General features: G+C 39.5%; 1 protein-coding gene across 2 annotated transcripts in view; it reads right to left on the bottom strand.

The window, feature by feature from the left end:
* Positions 1–18,108, bottom strand: part of Csnk1g1 (casein kinase 1 gamma 1) — a 114,980-nt gene that overhangs the window by 52,879 nt on the left and 43,993 nt on the right. For both annotated transcript variants that reach the window (XM_055597724.1, XM_055597716.1), the window contains exon 4: positions 12,336–12,405. In XM_055597724.1, the coding sequence (XP_055453699.1) occupies positions 12,336–12,405 (70 nt within the window). The remainder of the gene's footprint in view (positions 1–12,335; positions 12,406–18,108) is intronic.

Here is an 18,108-nt window from a genome sequence, read left to right as displayed (position 1 = left end):
TTGTATTATTCCCCCTAAACAGGTGAACAGCCATGCAAAATTAATCACTTTATTTAACAGCACTAAAAGCTACACTGAAAGGTCTTTATGCTCTCAGCACCTACAGAATTGAAGGTGGCAGCAATGGCCTGCAACCTCAGTTATTAGGGAGACTGAGGAACAAGGACCACAGGCTCAAGGTCAGTTTAAACACCCTCTCTGAAAAAACAAACAATTAAACAACAACAAAACCCATTATCAGCTGTCCCATCTACACAGTTTATCTAAACTTGATTATACCCATCTTTCTCTGTCTTGCCTCTCTCTATCCATTTACAGGTAGATTACTTTGGTCTTGTCTATCTTGTTCTTCCACAGTACTTAAGAAGCCCTTTCCTACCTCATTGGAATCTCATTCATCCCATGAAGATAAAATCAAATTACTAATCCCATATTTCATAGATAACAAAGAATCTCTGAGGAACTCTGTGAAATAATATGACCAAGTGATAATACCGTAACATCAGAACTTATGGAGATGGCTACTAAAGAACCATGGATAAGCTGGGCAAAGGGACAACGATTTCATCACACCATTCAAATAGTGTATAATTTAGTGTGTAATTTAAAACTGAAGAAGAGTTTACTGCTAAAAATTTTCATGTAATATTTTCAAATAATGGATACCTGGAAAACCGAACATTATACTTCTGACCTCATTATCCTGTGAACCAAGAATATATTTCTCACATGAATTTGAAATGGCATTTCTAGCCTTTGCAAATGAAAGAATACAGACAAACATTTATACAATACTGGGAAATAAAAATCTTTGCTCTTACTTTTGAGGTGCTAGAGAGTCAAACCTGGGTTTTTTGGTATGCTACACTAGTACTCTCCCTTACTGAGTTATGAACCCAACATTCATTCTTGGGCATTTATAGAAACAAGTCTTGAATGTAAATTCTTTGAAGATTAAATGATGAGCTAAAATGTATATATACTTTAACATTTTGCACATGTGTCAGCTTCAAGTTACTGTTTTAAAATGTCTGAGAAAAACAACTTAAAAGGAGAAAATGTTTACTTTGTGTTAGTGGTTCCACTCCACAGTCACTTGGCCCCAATACTTCTGGGGCTTGTGGCAAGGCAAAACATCACAGCAGAGGCATGCTGCTAACATCATGATAGCCAATAAGTGATGAGAGAGCAAAAGGTAAGTGTCCAATATCACCTTTCAAAAAGTTCTGCCACCTCCCAACTGCTGCACACAGCTTACCAAGCCTTTAAACGTGAGGCTTGGCATCACACTTCAGATCCAAATCTTAATAGTATAGAAAGCAAAGCTACTGCAGTCCTAAATCCCTTTATTCTGTCTCTAGTCCTGGGCCTACATTCAACAGTTATTGCTATGGTCCCATTACTTGGGGATCTAAGCTCAGGGGTACCTACCATCCAAACATTGAAGTTACTACTTTTTATACACAGTCATGTGTGTGTAAAATCGTCTTTGTCTTTTCATTCAATGTATCACTGACAATTCAAAATCAGGAGACTCCTTCTTGCAATATTTGTTTAATGTTACACTTAGAAAACCTCAATCATACTATTATATAAGGCTACTACAGATGATTCTACTAACTATATAAGTTTTTTGTTTGTTTTTGTTATTTGTTTTTTGAGACAGGGTTTCTTTGAGTAACAGCCCTGTGTACTTGCTTTGTAGACCAGGTTGGCCTTGAACTAAGAGATGCACCTGCCTCTGTCTCCCTGAGTGCTGGGATTATAGGTGTGTGCCACCATGCTCAGCTTTTAAAATTTTTTTTTATAAGTAACTGTCCTGAAGTGACTTGCTCAGGTAAGTGCAACAGTCAAGTCCTAAAATCCTGACTTCTGCCTCCAAATCTTGGTCTCAGGCTTTTCTGCTACATCACATCTACTTAACCGTGATCTTAATTCATAGACTTTAATAAAAGTGATGGCATGAACTCTGGCATGAACATTACCTTGACAGGAACAAAACCTTTTTCCCCCCACTACCACAGAAGCGTACAAACCCTAATGACAGTCGAAAACACTGATGATTAGGTTGATAGATTATTAATGCAAATGATTAAGAAAAATAATTTTGTTACAGATTCACAGCTAAGATTTCAGTGGAAAAGCTCTAAATACTTTTTTCCTGGATGTGGTGGTGCATACTTACAATTTTCTGCAATTCTAGGCCAGCCAGCCTGGTCTATATGACAAGTTACAGGCCAGCCAGAGCTATACAGTGACACCCTGTCTCAAAAAACCAACCAACCAACCAACCAACCAACCAACCAACCAACCAACCAACCAACCACACAAATCTGACCAAGAAATCAATTTTCAAGTTAAGCCTAAAAGTTAGATACATCATGAAGAACTTAAAAACAAACAAACAAACAAGCAAATACACAACCTGACATACTTAGAATAATACAGGAACTATAAAAGGCAGATTAAGAATGTTTTTATTAAAAAAAAAAAAGAATGTTTTTATTCCCTGTGGGTCCATATTACAAATCGTTCCAAGAACTGTCTCAACTGCAAAAATAAGCCCATACATTGTGGAAGTGGCCACCGAAGCTCAGGGTAAATTTTGGGTCAGTGTAGTAGTGTTGGAAGTTGGGCTTTTAGGTGAGACTGACGGTTGCTTGCATAAGAATGAGCAGGAATGAAATATAGTTCCCACAAGAGCCAAAGAGCCACTTACTCTAAGTATTTGGGTTGAAGAAACGGCTCCGCAATAGAGTGCTTACCCGGCATGGGCTGCCTCCGTCTGGTCCTCAGTGCCACAGAAACAAATGCCCGGGCCTATGATGTGCCTGGCTTCCCTGGCCTGTCTTCTATACACACTCATTTGTTCTTCTATTTTGTACCACGAATTGAAACTGCATGTCGTCACCAGAAGATGAACAGAAGTGTGCACCCATGCTCTTGAACATCCAGAAACATGTATAAAATATTAAAAAATATATATATACTGCTGGGCGTAGTAGTGCTCACCTTTAATCCGAGAACCTGGGAGGTAGAGGCAGGCAGATCTCTGTTCCAGGACAGCCAGGGGCACACAGAGAAAACCTGTCTTGGAAAACAAAGCAGAACAAAAACCCTCCAAACAACAAGACCAAGACCACCCAAACAAAACCAAATTACTGTTTTAAGTATCTGTTATAGCAACAAAAAAATTAACTCTAACACCCACTAAGGCACAATGACTAATCAGAGCACAGAGCCATAATGACCCCAGCACTCAACCTTCTTCTTTACCTTGGGAAGGAAAAGCTAAGCATTACTTTTTTCTACCTGGAAAGGTAAGAGTGTTTGCCACAGAACACTTCCCAATGGAACAGATGCTAAAGGCTGCTGTGGTTTTGTTTTTTTCATTTTACCTTTCATTCAAGTATGACTCTATTAGAGCAGAAGTGACCTGACAGAACACTCAGATGAGCTTACAATTTTGGTTCCTTTAAAAGGCATGAATATATTTAAGAAAGCAAAGTGAATTAATCTATCCTACAGATTTTTAACCTGAAGAATGATAATGCTGATAGATTGTGAACTAAAGTAACAAATACTTTCCTTACAAAAACTATTAAAATGGAAATGTCAGATCTGCTAACTCGTTTGGAACTGCTGTGTGGATGCTGGGAATTGAATCTGGGTCCTTTGGAAGCGCAGCCAGTGCTCTTAACTGCTGAGTCAGCTCTCTAATCAAAAGGGATGTCTAAGACCATCGGAAAACACAGATATTTACATTGTGATTCCTAACATTAACACAATTACAGTTTCGAAGTAACAACAAAAATTTTAGAGTTGGGGATCACCACAATATGAGGAATTGTATTAAAGGGTCACAGCATTAGGAAGGTTGGGAACCACTGGTCTAGAGTAGTTACTATGCCCAAAGATGGCTTGAGAATAAGAAAGGAAACATATAGGCCAGCAGGAAGAAAGATGGTATGAAGACAACACAGTACTAGTATGTACAACTTAGTGTTAAAGGACAGAAAGCGGCACCAGAAACTGAACCGCTCTGTTCTTCTGAAAAGTGAGCCCCGACTAGCAACTGGCGACTGACTCAACTCTCCTAAATCTTTGCCCATGTAAGCACAATAATAATTTTCTGGAACTAACTATAACCCTCCAGTACAGTCACCTTCTACATAAGTTAGCTGGGCTTATTTCCAGAACTTTACCTTCTGTTTTGAATGTAAAAGACAAATTTCAAGTAACAAACACTGCCTTCACTGAGCAAATGCCTCCAGCTGGTCTGCACTATGCAAAAACAACACGCTGCAAGGGTGTCAGTACTCTGTGTCACTGTGAGATATGTACAGGTCAACAATTTCACAACACTCTGCTGTAACTGAAAAAAAAAAAAAAACCCAAACCATGATATGAGTAAAATGTGTTTTTTTTTTCCTCTTGCAAGAGAGATTTTTCCAAACTTTTACCACTAAAGGAAACAACAAAACCAAGTGGCTTTTTATATCTTCCTCTTTTATAAACAATTTAAAAACTTTAAATTTAATTTATCTGTTTGTTTGTTTATATGTGTATGTGTGCCATGATGCTTTTGTGGAGAACAGAAGACAACTTTTTTTTTTAGAGAGCTTGTTCTGTCCTTTCTCTATGAGTTCTGGAGCCTGATCTCAGGAGTCAGGTTTACACAGGAAGCACTTTTACCTGCTGAGTTCTCTTAGCTCCTCACCTCTCTTTTTTTAATCCCCTTTGAGACAGGATTTCAATATGTAGCTTCCTGAGTCCTGGCATTATAAGCATGTGCCAACAAGCCTGAATGAGTACTAAAGTGAAAAGAAGGGTCAACTGCAGTTGGCTCTACAAGAGGCGCAAGTCTCTGACAGCACTGCATATCACTGTAGAGTAGAGTTAATGAGTAAGGTCCCAGTGTAAAAGAAATCTCTCTGTGTGTCTAATCTTTGTAATTTTGTGACATGGTGTAGTTACCTTCAGGTCCCTACACAGCTCACACCCAACAGTTGCTTAATGCATATACCCAAACCTTCACAATGTTTTAAGGTCATGATTTTTATACTGGTCACGTTCACAGCTATTCTGGGTCTCGAGATTGACGACCTGTATGGCAGACACAAGCACAGAATTCATCCTGATCCCAGTGTTGGGTCTCAGATATCAGTTATTCATTTTGGCCAACTAACATAGTTAAGGGGTAATATCATGCTGTGTTATTCCTGAAATTATAGATGGAAACTCATAGTACGACTGTTTTTTAAAATCCAGATTTAGCTTTAGATTATTTTATTAATTTTGTTTGTTTGTTCTGAGACAGGATCTTAACTATATATCCATAGTTTTCCAGAAATTTGTTATGTAGGCTGCACTATCCTGAACTCAGAGAAATCTGCCAGCCTCTGCTTCCCCAGCGCTAGGAGTCACGACATATGCCACCACACGTGGCCAAATTAATTTATTTTATCTTTTAATTTCTTTCCTTTTATTTGACATATACAGCTGTTCTGCTGGCACATCCTCTACATCATGTGCATGCAGTACCTTTGGAGGCAGGAAGAGGGCACTGGATCCCTGGGATTGAAGTTACAGGTTTGGAGCCATCTGACATAGATGCTGGCAACTGAACTTGGGTCCTCTGGAAGAGCAGACTGTATGTACTTCTGCTGAGCCATCTCTCCAGCTCTATTTTAGACTATTTTAACACAATAAAATAAACTTGAAATTTTTCTAGGATTTAACTTAGAAACAACTCAATTAAGCTTTCTATGACTCTAGTTCCAAAGGATCTGACACCCCACCTTACCTCCAAGAATTCCTGCATGTATGTGCTGCCTATAAATATGCTCAGAGGCACACACTCAAAAATATAATAAATACTTTTAAACTGAAAATGAATAACTAGTGGCAAGTAAGTGATTTATAACTTTTTAAGTTTAGTATATAAAACCACTTTACTCCCTTTACTCCCTACTATCTCGTCTCCCGTCCCCAGCGTCAGCATCAGCTATTAACTGGACTTGGACTACAACATCAATGTTCTTTTAAATGCTAGTTTACAATTCTTTCTGAGTTGGACATGATATAATTTTAGTACTCAAGAGACTAGAACAGGAAGGTAACAAGTCTGAGGCCAGCCTGGCCACACAGTATAAGGTAGGTAGGAATAGGTATACACAACATAGGTAGATTTGTAGTATCTCCTTTCTGGCGCCTGCCCAGCCACACACTGGTTTATCTGAAGCTTGTCCTATATTACTGTAACTCAGCAGCTTTTCTTCTGTTTTCTTTTCTTTCTTTTTTCTTAGAGACAGGGTTTCTCTGTGTAGTCCTGGCTGTCCTGGTCTCGATTTGTAGACCAGGTTGGCCTTGAACTCATAGAGATCCAGCTGCCTCTTCCTAAGCAGTGCTGAAATTAAAGGTGTGCATGACCACACCAGGCTCAGAGCAACTTTCCATACAGCAGTCTCAGGTTCTTGCTACTGACTCATCAACTCATGCACACATGTATGCAGGTTCTGCTCCCAGGCAGAGCAAGAGTGACACTGGTGTGTTGTTTTTCTGCAAAGGATATGCGAAAGCTCAGATATCTAACTTAGAAAACAGGACTGTAACTTTTTTCTATGAGGAAATATTACATATTTCACACAGGCCACTTCTACAGAGAGGAGCAAGCCGCAAAGCAGGAAAGTCAAGTGTTAACCTCAACTCATCGTTGTACTTCCTTCAGAGAAAGAGATCAGCTGCTTCTCTTAACTGTGTCTCCCATGTTGATTCTTTTTCAACAAGAGCAGGTTGAGTACAGTCTGTTCTGAAAGGGCATTTTTCTGGGAGGACTCACTACCCTAGGGCAAAACAGTGGAACCTCTCCCATTCTCCTCTCTTTTTCTTTCATGAATGCCTGAGCTGGAAACAGAAGTGTGAGCCTTGCACACGATAAGCAAGTACCCTACCATTTAGCTACATCCTATTCTTATATAATTGTTTAAAATGTTTTAAGGCAGGTGGTGAGATGGTTTAGCAGGTAAAGGTTCCAGCCTTAGTTAGGGTTTCTATTGCTGCGAAAGAACACCATGACCAAAAAGCAAATTGGAGAGCACGGGTTTATTTGTCTTACACTTCCAGATCATTGAAGAAGTCATGAAAAGAACTGGAGCCTGGAGGCAGGAGCTGGTGGAGAGGCCATGGGAGGAATGCTGCTTATCTGCTTGTTCCCTGTGGCTTGCTTAGCCGCTTTTTTATAGAATGGAAGACTACAAGCCCAGGGTTGGCACCACCCACAATGGGCTGGGCCCTTCCCCATTGATCACTAATTGAGAAAATGCCTTACAACTGGACCTTAAGGAGGCATTTCCTCATCTGAGAATTTCTTTCTCTACCTTCTGTCAAGTTGACACACAAAACCAACCAGTACAGTCCTTGTTGCAAGCTTGATAACCTGGGTTCTATCACTGGAACCCACAAAGTGAAAAGAGAGAACTGATTCCTGAAACTTATCCTCTGACCTCCACATGCACTTGGTAGCACACGCATGTACGCGTGCATGCATTGTACACACACACACACACACACACACACACACACAATGAATGGTGGTTTGAATGAGATGTCCCTACATACTCAAGCATTTCAATGCTTGGTCCCCAGTTGGAGGCACTTTGGGGATAGAATGAGGATGTGTGTGTAGCCGCTGTTTGCTATTTCTCCACCATTATTCCACCCTTCCAACCCCCTAACACTAGGTAGGAAACAAGGATAGAAGGGGAAAGGTGCATCATTTTCGTTAGACTACTTTTGGCTGATTAGGGGCATCGAGTTCCTTGGAGCAACTTTGATCTCTGCTGTCAGGATATTCAACTTCTCATCTCTTTGCACATGACCACCTGACAAACCACAAAACAGCAACCAGCAACTACTACCAGCAACTGCAGCAGCAGCAGCAGCTACCACCCTCTCTCAGCATTTTTCTACACTCTCAGGAGTCCCCAGAATTCTAAATGTCATATACTTGCAGCAAGTATCTGCAGCTGGCAAAATCACACCCCTACTAGAGCACCACTCAAATCATAGTCAGTTGCTGTGGACACTTTGAAGCAGCCTCATGCCCCACACCTGGGATTAAACACACACACACACACACACACACACACACACACACACACACACACTTCCATAACATTCTGTGTTTTTAAAAACAAAAATTCTCAATACAGGTGAGGTCTTGTTGAGGAAGTGTGTCACACACAGTGGGCTTTGCGACACACAGTGGGCTTTGCGAAGTTTAAGTACTGGTACCAGTCCCAGTTCATGCTCTGCTGCCTGTCTGCAATTTGAGATACTGGCCTAGGGCAGGAGGTTCCGTTGAACCCAGGAGTTAGTGAAGTGATTAACATTTTCCTTAAGATATTTTTCTGAGATTTTTTAAATTTTTATTTAATGTAGTGTTCTACATGCATGCATACCTCCACACCAGAAGACAGGATCAGATCTCGCTATAGATGGTTGGGAGCCACCATGTGGGTGCTGGGAATTGAACTCAGGAACTCTAGAAGAGCAGCCAGTGCTCTTAACCTCTGAGCCATCTCTCCGGCCCTTTTCTGAGATGTTAATGTTAGTATTTTCCCCAGGAGTTTATATACAGCACACAGACACACTTGATACACACCCTTCCATCCTCCTTTCTGGGTGGCCTAGTTTAGAAAGCTAGAGTAACTGAAATCTTGTTTATCTTCTTTTAACTCAAACTATGTTTCTCCTTTTTTGGTCATCCTAAAGGAATATTTTTATTAGTAACTTGGTAGAAATGTAAAAAGGCAGACTTAGGAATTAGCCTAACTTTTTCCTGCCACTGAAATACTGACCAGCCACCATAAGATTGAACGTCAGACCTTAAAATACACTTGAGGGCTGGAAAGATGGTTCAGCTGTTAAGAGTGTGTCCTGTTCTTCCAGAGGACCTACCTTGGTTCCTAGTTGTAGTCCACTGCCTATAACTCCAACTCTAGGTGATCCAACACCGCTGGCCCCCCTTGGAGACCTGCATTTATTTCTTTATACCCTTAGGGAAGGGTATACATAATTAAAAATTAATCTCTGAATTACAGTTATGAAGTAGCAACGAGAATAATTTTATGGTTGAGGTCACCACAACATGAGGAACTATATTAAAGAATGGCAACATTGGGAAGGTTGAGAACCACTGCTCTAGGATAAACTACCTGCCCACTTGTTAGCTGCAGACAAGAGTACTAAGACAACATGCACTCCAGTTATTTTAAGAGCAGTGGGTAAAATTGGGCAGAGTTACACACTTGTAATCTAAACATACAAGAGGTCAACAAAGAAGGATTTCAGTTCAAGAATAGCCTGAGATACATAGAAAGACTCAAGCCCAGCCTGGGATACACACCAAGATACTGTCAAAACGAACAAACAAACAAACAAACAACAAATGCAAGAAAAGAAAAGGGGGGCTGGAGATGGTTCAGCAGTTTAGAGTGTTGGCTGCTTTTCCAGAGGACCCAGGTTAGAGTCCTAGCACTCACTTGGCAGCTGGCAAACTGTCAGTAACTCCACTTTCAAGAAATCTGACACCCTCTTCTAGCACCAGGAATGCACAATGTATATATACATACATGCAGGTAAAACACAAATTAAATATGTGAAAAGAAAAAGCCAATATGCAAGCTCAAAAGTTTAAAAAATTAAAAAAAGGGCAGAAACCACCACTGAATTTCACAGAAAATAAAGATGACCCTGAAGAGATGGCTCAGAGGTAGGGAACTCACTGGCCAGTTAGCCTGAACAGAATGGTGAGGTTCACTGAGAGACAGTCTCAATAAACAAAACAAACAAACAAACAAACAAACAGAGCGAATAAGGTGAAGAGCAATAAGGGAAGACACACAATATTCAACTCTGGGTCACACACACACACACACACACACACACACACACACACACACACACACAAATGCAGAAGATGTAACTTTAGATGATCGCTCAGAATTGACACTGGGATAAAAGCCACCAAGATAGTCTTCTACACAGTGAGAGTTGGCCTGAAAAGAACAGCAGAGCCCTCCTATTCTCACTGGTAGCAATGACAGACATACAAATCTCAGGGCTTTTAGTTTTTCTTCACTCCCTTAAGCAATATGCGATTTTTTTAACAGCCCTCCTCTTATGGTCTCTGTGTAACACTTCTTTATAGAGAATGTCCAAGCCCCTGGACTGCAGTGTTTCGTGTTTGTGAAGAGCATGACTCTAATAGCAGATTTTATTCTCATATAGAGAATTTTCCCACAGTTGAACACAGGGCCTTGCGCAGATCAGGTAAACGCTCTCCCACTGACCTATATTCTAGCTCTGGTTTGCATTTTCAGATGCTGTGTTCCCCCTCAGCCTCCCATACTGCTAGGACTGCAGTGTGCGTCATGGTGTATGGCTTCGCATTAAAAAAAGAGAACAGCCTGTTCTGGTGGCTTTATCTGCAAGGGCTTATAGAAGAAATTTTAGAAACTGGCCTGGTCACTTCCCCAGGCCCACTCAACCATCTGCTGGGATGGATTAGGTATGTTTTAGCCTATGTCTTAGATTTGTGAGATGTGTTTGTTTGTGAATGTGTTTTTCATAATTAGGCTAAGACTGTTGTTATTACCCTAAAAATTTTGCAACTCAACAACATTATGAGCCAGATGTTATGGTACCCACCTGTAATCCTAGTACTTGAGAGACTAAGGCAGAAGGACTACCATAAATTCGAGTCCAGACTGGGTCACACAGTAAGGTCCAAACCACCTGTGGTGACAATGTAAAGCCTTATCTCAACCAAGCCAAGTCCAACTAGACCACACCAACATTAGTACACTAGGAAGAGCACCAGGAGTAAGAACTGAGAACCAGGGGTGGTGGTGCATACCTATAACCCAGTACTGAGGAGGTGAACACTGGAGCATAAGGAATCTTGGCTAGCTGGGCTATGAAACCCTGTCTCAAAATGAACAAGCCAACAAGCATGGCTTTAGTGTCCTTTGGAGAATCTTATAGGTTTCAAAAGATAATCCATTATTTAAAATGGAATAAAATTCTACATGTATAAATTATACAACGAAGATGGCTATACATGCCGTAATGTTATTACAAAATAATGCAAAAATGTCAGAAGAGAACCAAGGACAGGAAAAATAGTGGCAAGATATGGAGAAGAGCTAAAGATAAATGTTTGGCAAATAAGTCATCATGTGGAAGAACTAACTTTCTCATATGGACAAAAAAACAATGGAGTAACTAGAAATTCTCTGGAAGCCCTGAATTACAATGTAAGTTTCCTTGTTAACTCAAAAGGTTTCTCAATATATATGGTCTAGCTATATAGAGAAAAAATATATATAGCTACTTATTTATAAACAAACAAACAAACAAACAACACCAAAATTCCATCAATTTTGTTCTCAGGCTAGAGAAATCAGCCTCAAGTTTTACACATATCTGAGAACTTAGTGTCCAGTTGCAATTTTTAAAATTACATTATTATTACTATATCTATGGGGTTTTGCCTGCATAGATGTCTGTGCACTTTATGCGGGCCTCTTGCCTGAGGAGGCCACAAGAGGACACTGGGTCCCCTGGAACTGGAGCTACACATGGTTGTGAGTCACCATGTGGGTACTGGAAATAAAAACTGGGTAGGTCAGCTGCCTGATGGTGGCCTTTAATTCCAATACTTGGAAGACAAAGGCAGCCTGAGGCCAGCCTGGTCTATAGAGTGAGTTCCAGGACAGCCAAGGCTACATGGAGAAACTTGTCTCGAAAAAAATCAAATACAAAACAACAACAAAACAAAACTGGGTAGGTTCTCTAAAAGAGCAGCCAATGCTCTTAACTGCTGAGCTGTCTCTCCAGCCAATGAGTGGATCTTGTAAAATGAACAAAACAATGAGTAAAGCCATGGTACTGTACTTTAGAATTTATCTCAATCTAAGCTCTAAAGCACAGCATGCAAATGACAAGTCCTTTCTCCTTTTCCCCCTGGTGCATGTAAAGTCAGGGAAGAGATAAATCCCAAATCCCTAAAGCTTGTGTGGTTTAAGCAGCTTTAACCCTTAGCATCTAAGGGTTGACCTGTGGTAGGGTCACAGCATTAACAACCCCTTCAACTGCACCTCCAGGAGCCAGACAGCAAACATCTTTTGGTGGGCCATGTTTATCACCTATCCAATAAACAGGAGATAAGTGGTCTAGGAAAAGAGGCAAACCAAACAAACTTACTTTAGGGTATCCAAATAAACTCCAAATAAACAAATAAATAAAGGGAGAAAAATTAAAGGACTTACCTGCACTTCCAAGCTGTTTATAAAACCTGTACTCTAAATGAAGTTGCGGAGCACGTGATTTTATTGGTTCCTGAAACCCAAGAAGAAAAACTATGATCAAATTTCTACAACTGGGCTTTTTTTCCAATCTTAGATTTTCAGAGCAAACAGGGCAAAGATCCTTTCATGTTTTAGAGATGATCTCCACATGACAGTATGTTCTTACCACAGTTGTCTTTGAAAGCACAGTTAAAAGCTGTATTATGTGCAACCCCTTTCATAGGCAAAGACAGACCTCTCCATGAACCATTACTCACTGGCAGCTCTCTCAGCATGAAATGCTCTTCCAAAATGTGCTCAATCACCCATCTACCTTTTTTTCCTTCTTTTCCTCCTTGCCAATAAATCACTATGTAGTCCAGGGTGACTTCAAAGTCTCAAAATCTTCCTGCCTCTCTGACTCCTGAGTGCTAGAATTATAGGTGTGCACTGCTGTGTTTCGTTCAGATATCAAATCTTAAAAAAACAGCGGATATTTCTTGTTTGTGTTAGTATGATTTCTGGTTGGTAAACACTTTATTTTTAGAAAATTAGTACATGCTAAAACATACTTTAAATTACACAAAAATTCAGAAGAAAGCAAAAATAATCTGAGGATATATTGTTTTAAATAATCATTATTAAAGCTTTGGTAAATTTTGTGGGTAGAAATTAATTTTTTTGAGACTATGTACTATGAATTCTTTATATAGTCCAGGCTAGCCTTTCACTTGCAAATCTCCTGTCTTAGTACCCTGAAAGCTGGGATCAGAGGTGTATACCACCATCATTGGCTCCAAGTACTTATCTGTATCTATTATACTAGACATTCCTGTAAGATCATTTTATATGAAGGAGATCTGGGTATATTTGCTGTTTACTATTATGTGAGGAATGCAACAGTTGTACTGGCTGAAATATACTCTGTGTGTGTATGCACTCACTGTTTTCAGCTTTCAATGTTATGAAACATACTGTTACAAACATTCCTATGTGTATTTGTTTATACCTACAAAAATTAAAGATTGTAAATGCAGCATACATAAATAACTTTGATTAATATAGTATTCAGGTTTTTCTGTTTTGTTTTAAAACAGGGTCTCTCTAAGCAGTCCTGGCTGTCCTTGAACTCACAGAGATCCACCTGCCTCTGCCTTAGTGCTGAGATTAAAGGCATGCACCATCATACCTGGCTGTGTTCAATTTTTAATAACAATAATTTTCTTCCTTATTTAGGAAAAAGGCCTTTAGAAGGTTTTTTTAAACATATAGTAATTGGATAAAATAATAGAACTCATTATGCCAGTTTCACACACACACATATGTGATGGAAATTCACACACACACCTTACTGCCCTCTCTACAGTCTCACAGGTCCCTTTGTTTTTCCCAAATAGTTCACCTTTTTCTTCATATATCGGATTTTTTAAAAACTAGATTTCATGTATGTAAACCCAACGACGAAAACAAAACCAACCATATGGTTCATTTCAGTTTTTTCCGACAAAAACTGGACAGTTTTGTCAAGCATAGTGAGTCACGCCTTCAATTCCAGTATCTGGAAGCTGAGGCAGAAAGATCATCTACAAGCTTGAGCCCAGCTTGAGCTGTATAATGAGTTACAGGCCACCTCAGGCTAGAGTGAGGCCCTAACTACGAACAGCAACAACAATGAAAACAGTTTCTAGCCTTTATGCAGCAGGCAAACAACCACATGTTGCTCTATACCACCCTAAGAATTGATGGTTAACTGGTCTAAACAGGTGTAGTATTGGCAAATAGCTAACAAGGCAGCCAGAGGCCATCCAAAAAGATAAGAGTTTGTCAATTTGGTATATAAATCATAGGCAAAAACCACCACGAGGTTGTTCTTACCTCTTTATCAGCTAGGTGTAGTGTCCCCTGTCTTTAAGATAAAAGGAGAAACAAACAAACAAACAAACAAAAAACAGACAAGCAGATTTCTGAGTTAGAGACCAGCTTGGTCTACACAGCAAACTGCAGGCCAGAGTTACATGGTGAGACTCTGTCTTAAGACAAAACAAAACCACCCACAAAAACAAACAAAACAACCAATCAACCAACCAAAACTCATAATCAAGCCAGATATGTTTATAATTTATATAACCTTAGTATTTAAGATTTGATGATGCAGGAGAGTCTTGGTTCGGGTATATGGTGGACTATGTGGAGGGCAAACTGAGCTATAGAATCAGACCCTTACTAAAAACAAAACTAAAGTAACCACCACAACCAAACCTTTTTGAACATGTGCACTCAACTAGGATGCATACTATCAAAGCAAAAAGGCAGTGCTAATGAATGAGTACTACAGAGAAAGTACTCCCTCTATGTTGCTAGCCTAATTTAAAATGGTGCAGCTGCCTGCCAGCACGCCCACTTTCCCAGCACTTGGGAAAGAGTAAGGAAGATCAGGAGTTAAAAGTTAACCTTGGCTAAGTTTGAAGCAAGCTTAACCTACACCTCAGAAAACAAGATATATAGATAGATAGACAGATAGACAGACAGACAGATAGATAGATGCAATTTTAAATGTTGTAGTCAATCAATTCTACTTCTGAGTATAGATTATAAGCATGTACCATTACAATTGGTTTTATGTGGTATGAGGTAATCAAAGTCAGTACTTCATGAATGCTACGCAAGCATTCTACCAATTGAGCTACATCCTAGCTCCTCAAACATTTATCATATTTTTGTAATAGCAACATTTAAGAACTTATCTTTTATTTCAAAATAGACAATAAATTATTGTTACCTAAAAAAAAAGTCTACATTTTCTTAGGACATAGAATCTGTAAATCACAGAACTCGGAAGCTTCTTTCAAATTACCCAATTCACTCATCTGTTTAGGAAAGTTTAAGCTACATCAATTCGGACGCTGGGTATTTTATACCCTCAGGGAACTCCATTAATGAAGAGCTTTCGGCATTCAGCAATCACTAGAGTTGAACTTTGTGTTTCCCAAGATCATAGACCATAGCTAAGAGAAAAGTACATAATGCCAATGGACATGGTAGTCAGTTTACTGCTGTCTTCAGATAGAAGAACCACTCATTTGGTTTCAGGCCATCTAATTTATCACCAGCGAAGAAGCCAGTTACAGAGCAAGTCTAACAGCAAAATCATCCGCAATAATTTCAGGAGAAACAGAAAAGACAAAATAGATGGAACTAGAGCAGAAAAACTACTGTCTACCTCCACAGAGGTAATCTCTAGAGAATGGGGAAAAGCACAAAGGAAATGAATTTAAAAACCACAGGATCTTTACTTGAATTTCAAGCTAGAAACCTTAACAGAAAATACTCAATCTAATCTTCAATAGCTTAGTTAATAAAGAAAACAAAACCCAACTACTTATCTTCATAGAATACTAACGTTGAGAGTGAGCTTATAACTCACACATATTCACACAAGATGATTGTTTTGTTTTGTTAATTGCAGGAATGCATACCCTTCAGCTAGTCTTTTGAACATACGGCTGAACCCTACTCAAGGAACATGGCTACAGGACCTGTTCTGAAAGCATTAAGAATATAAAGCCTTCTAAACATACAAACAGCATTTTAGAGAAAAGCAGCAAGATGAGCAACATACACAGACTTTTATCTAACTCTTTCCAGGTGTAATTAATTAATAAAAGAGGCATTTACTTTGTATGTACATGTACACACACAGATACCTTTTTTCTTTCTGAGGCAGGGCCTCATATAGCTTAGGCTAGCCTTGAATTTGCTAAAAAGCAGAGGATGACCTTGAGTCCAGATCTTCCTCTAACTCCCGAGTACTGGGACCACAGCCATGAGACAGACACCTACATTGTTTTTTGATTGTTTATTTTGGTAAGCTCTCAGAATGACCTAGAACTTTTGGTGAACCTTCTGCTTTACCTCCCAAGTACTGGAAGTACAGATGGAAGCCACCATGCCTGGTTTGTATATGTTTACCATTTACTCTATTTTTACTTATGTGTATATGTTTGTATCCTTGTGTGTAGTATGTGCACGTATGTAGGGTTGCCCATGCAGGCCAGAAGAGAGATCTAGATTCCGTAAGCTGGAGTGCAAGGCAGTTAAACATGAGTGCTGGAACTGAACTCCAGCTCTCTGCAAGAACAAATGCTCTTTACTGTTCAGACAACTCTGCAGCCCCTACTTTGTACTTTTTTGAATATTAAAAACATCATTCATTTATTTATTAAGTTCCATTTATCTATCTATCTATCTATCTATCTATCTATCTATCTATCTATTTATTTATTACGATTTATTCACTTTGTATTACTGCTACAGCCCCTCCCTCTTCTCCTCCCAGTCCTACCATCCCTCCTTCTTCTCCGCCTATGCCTGTTCCCCAGAACCTCCTCCCCTTCTATCTGACCCTAATCTATTAGGTCTCATCAGGACTAGCTGTATCGTCTTCCTCTGTGGCCTGGCAAGGCTGCATACTTTGTATATTTTTAAGCAGTCTTCAATTACCTTTCATTTGTGTGTGTGTGTGTGTGTGTGTGTGTGTGTGTGTGTGTGTAGGCAGGAAGACACTCTGTGTTGGTTGCTTACATTTATGCAGGTTCTGGGTACTGAACTAAGGTTGTCAGGACTGTATGACAAGCATATTTACCTTCTGAGCTGCCCCAACTGGCCTGTATCTTATGACTTTTTAAAAGTTTTTAAAAACTAAAAGCTATAATGAAGATCCAATGTAGAATTAAAACTGCAGTACCAGCCTTGTTGTGGTGGCACACACCTCTAATCCCAGCACACACAGGCAAATCTGAATTGAAGGCCAGCCTGGTCTACAGAACCAGTTCCAGGATAGCCAGGGCTACACAGAGAAACCCTTCCTTGAAAAACAACAAAAAAAGCAGTACCAAGTTTCTTGTAATTCTGTGGCAGATGTGCCTGCCTATGAACAGAGAGCTGGCCATCTGCCAGAATCACGGCTTTTCTGGAACATGCCAGCCTGCCTGAAATCCTAGATCAATGACAGATGGCTGTCTTATAGAATCTTGATAGTTCACAAAAATGTTGCTTACAAGGAAAGGGATCAATTTCTATTGTCCTGTCCCTTGAATAATTTCAACATCAAGGGATGTGATGCACAGATGGAACTGCTATACTCTAAACAGGAATTCTCATTTTACTCTCCTACCTTCCTCCATCTTCCTTTGAACCCAGGACTCCACCCATGTTAAATATGCACCCTCCCACTGAGCTATAACCTCATGCCCCTAATCCTACTTTCTTTACTGGCCATACAAAGCAGAATAAAGATTAATAAAAGAAAATGAAGGAAAAGCAAAATGTCTATCAATGATATTAATAATATGTCACAGAAATATAACTATAGAGGTCAAAGTGGTATGAAACTTGATAGAAGAAATCTAGCAGAAAGCCTCAAAAAAAGACTTGAAAAAAATAAATGGACAATGTCAAATATATAGTAATAACATAGAATTTTAAATAGACAAGTTTTTATATTGTTTTAGGGTATTTTTTTTGCAAATGTTTTGTTTTGTTTTCAATTTATTGAAACAGTGTCTCACTATACTCATTATATAGCTCAGCCTGGCCTCTAACTTACAATACTCATGCCTTAGCCTCCACAGTGCTGGGATTCCAAGTGGCCACTAACACATGTGGCTTTCAGTGGTGTGAGGGCTGCTTCTGCCTGTTGAGTAGCCTTAGGTACTTATGTTCTGTGTGAAACAGGAAAAGGCCAAGGGCAAACACA

The sequence above is a fragment of the Psammomys obesus genome, unplaced genomic scaffold (assembly GCF_907164565.1).
Source record: "Psammomys obesus unplaced genomic scaffold, mPsaObe1.curated_primary_1811, whole genome shotgun sequence".
Classification (NCBI taxonomy): Eukaryota; Metazoa; Chordata; class Mammalia; order Rodentia; family Muridae; genus Psammomys; species Psammomys obesus.
The sequence above is the reverse complement of the archived record's forward strand: the minus strand, read 5'-3'. Positions and strand labels throughout refer to the sequence as shown.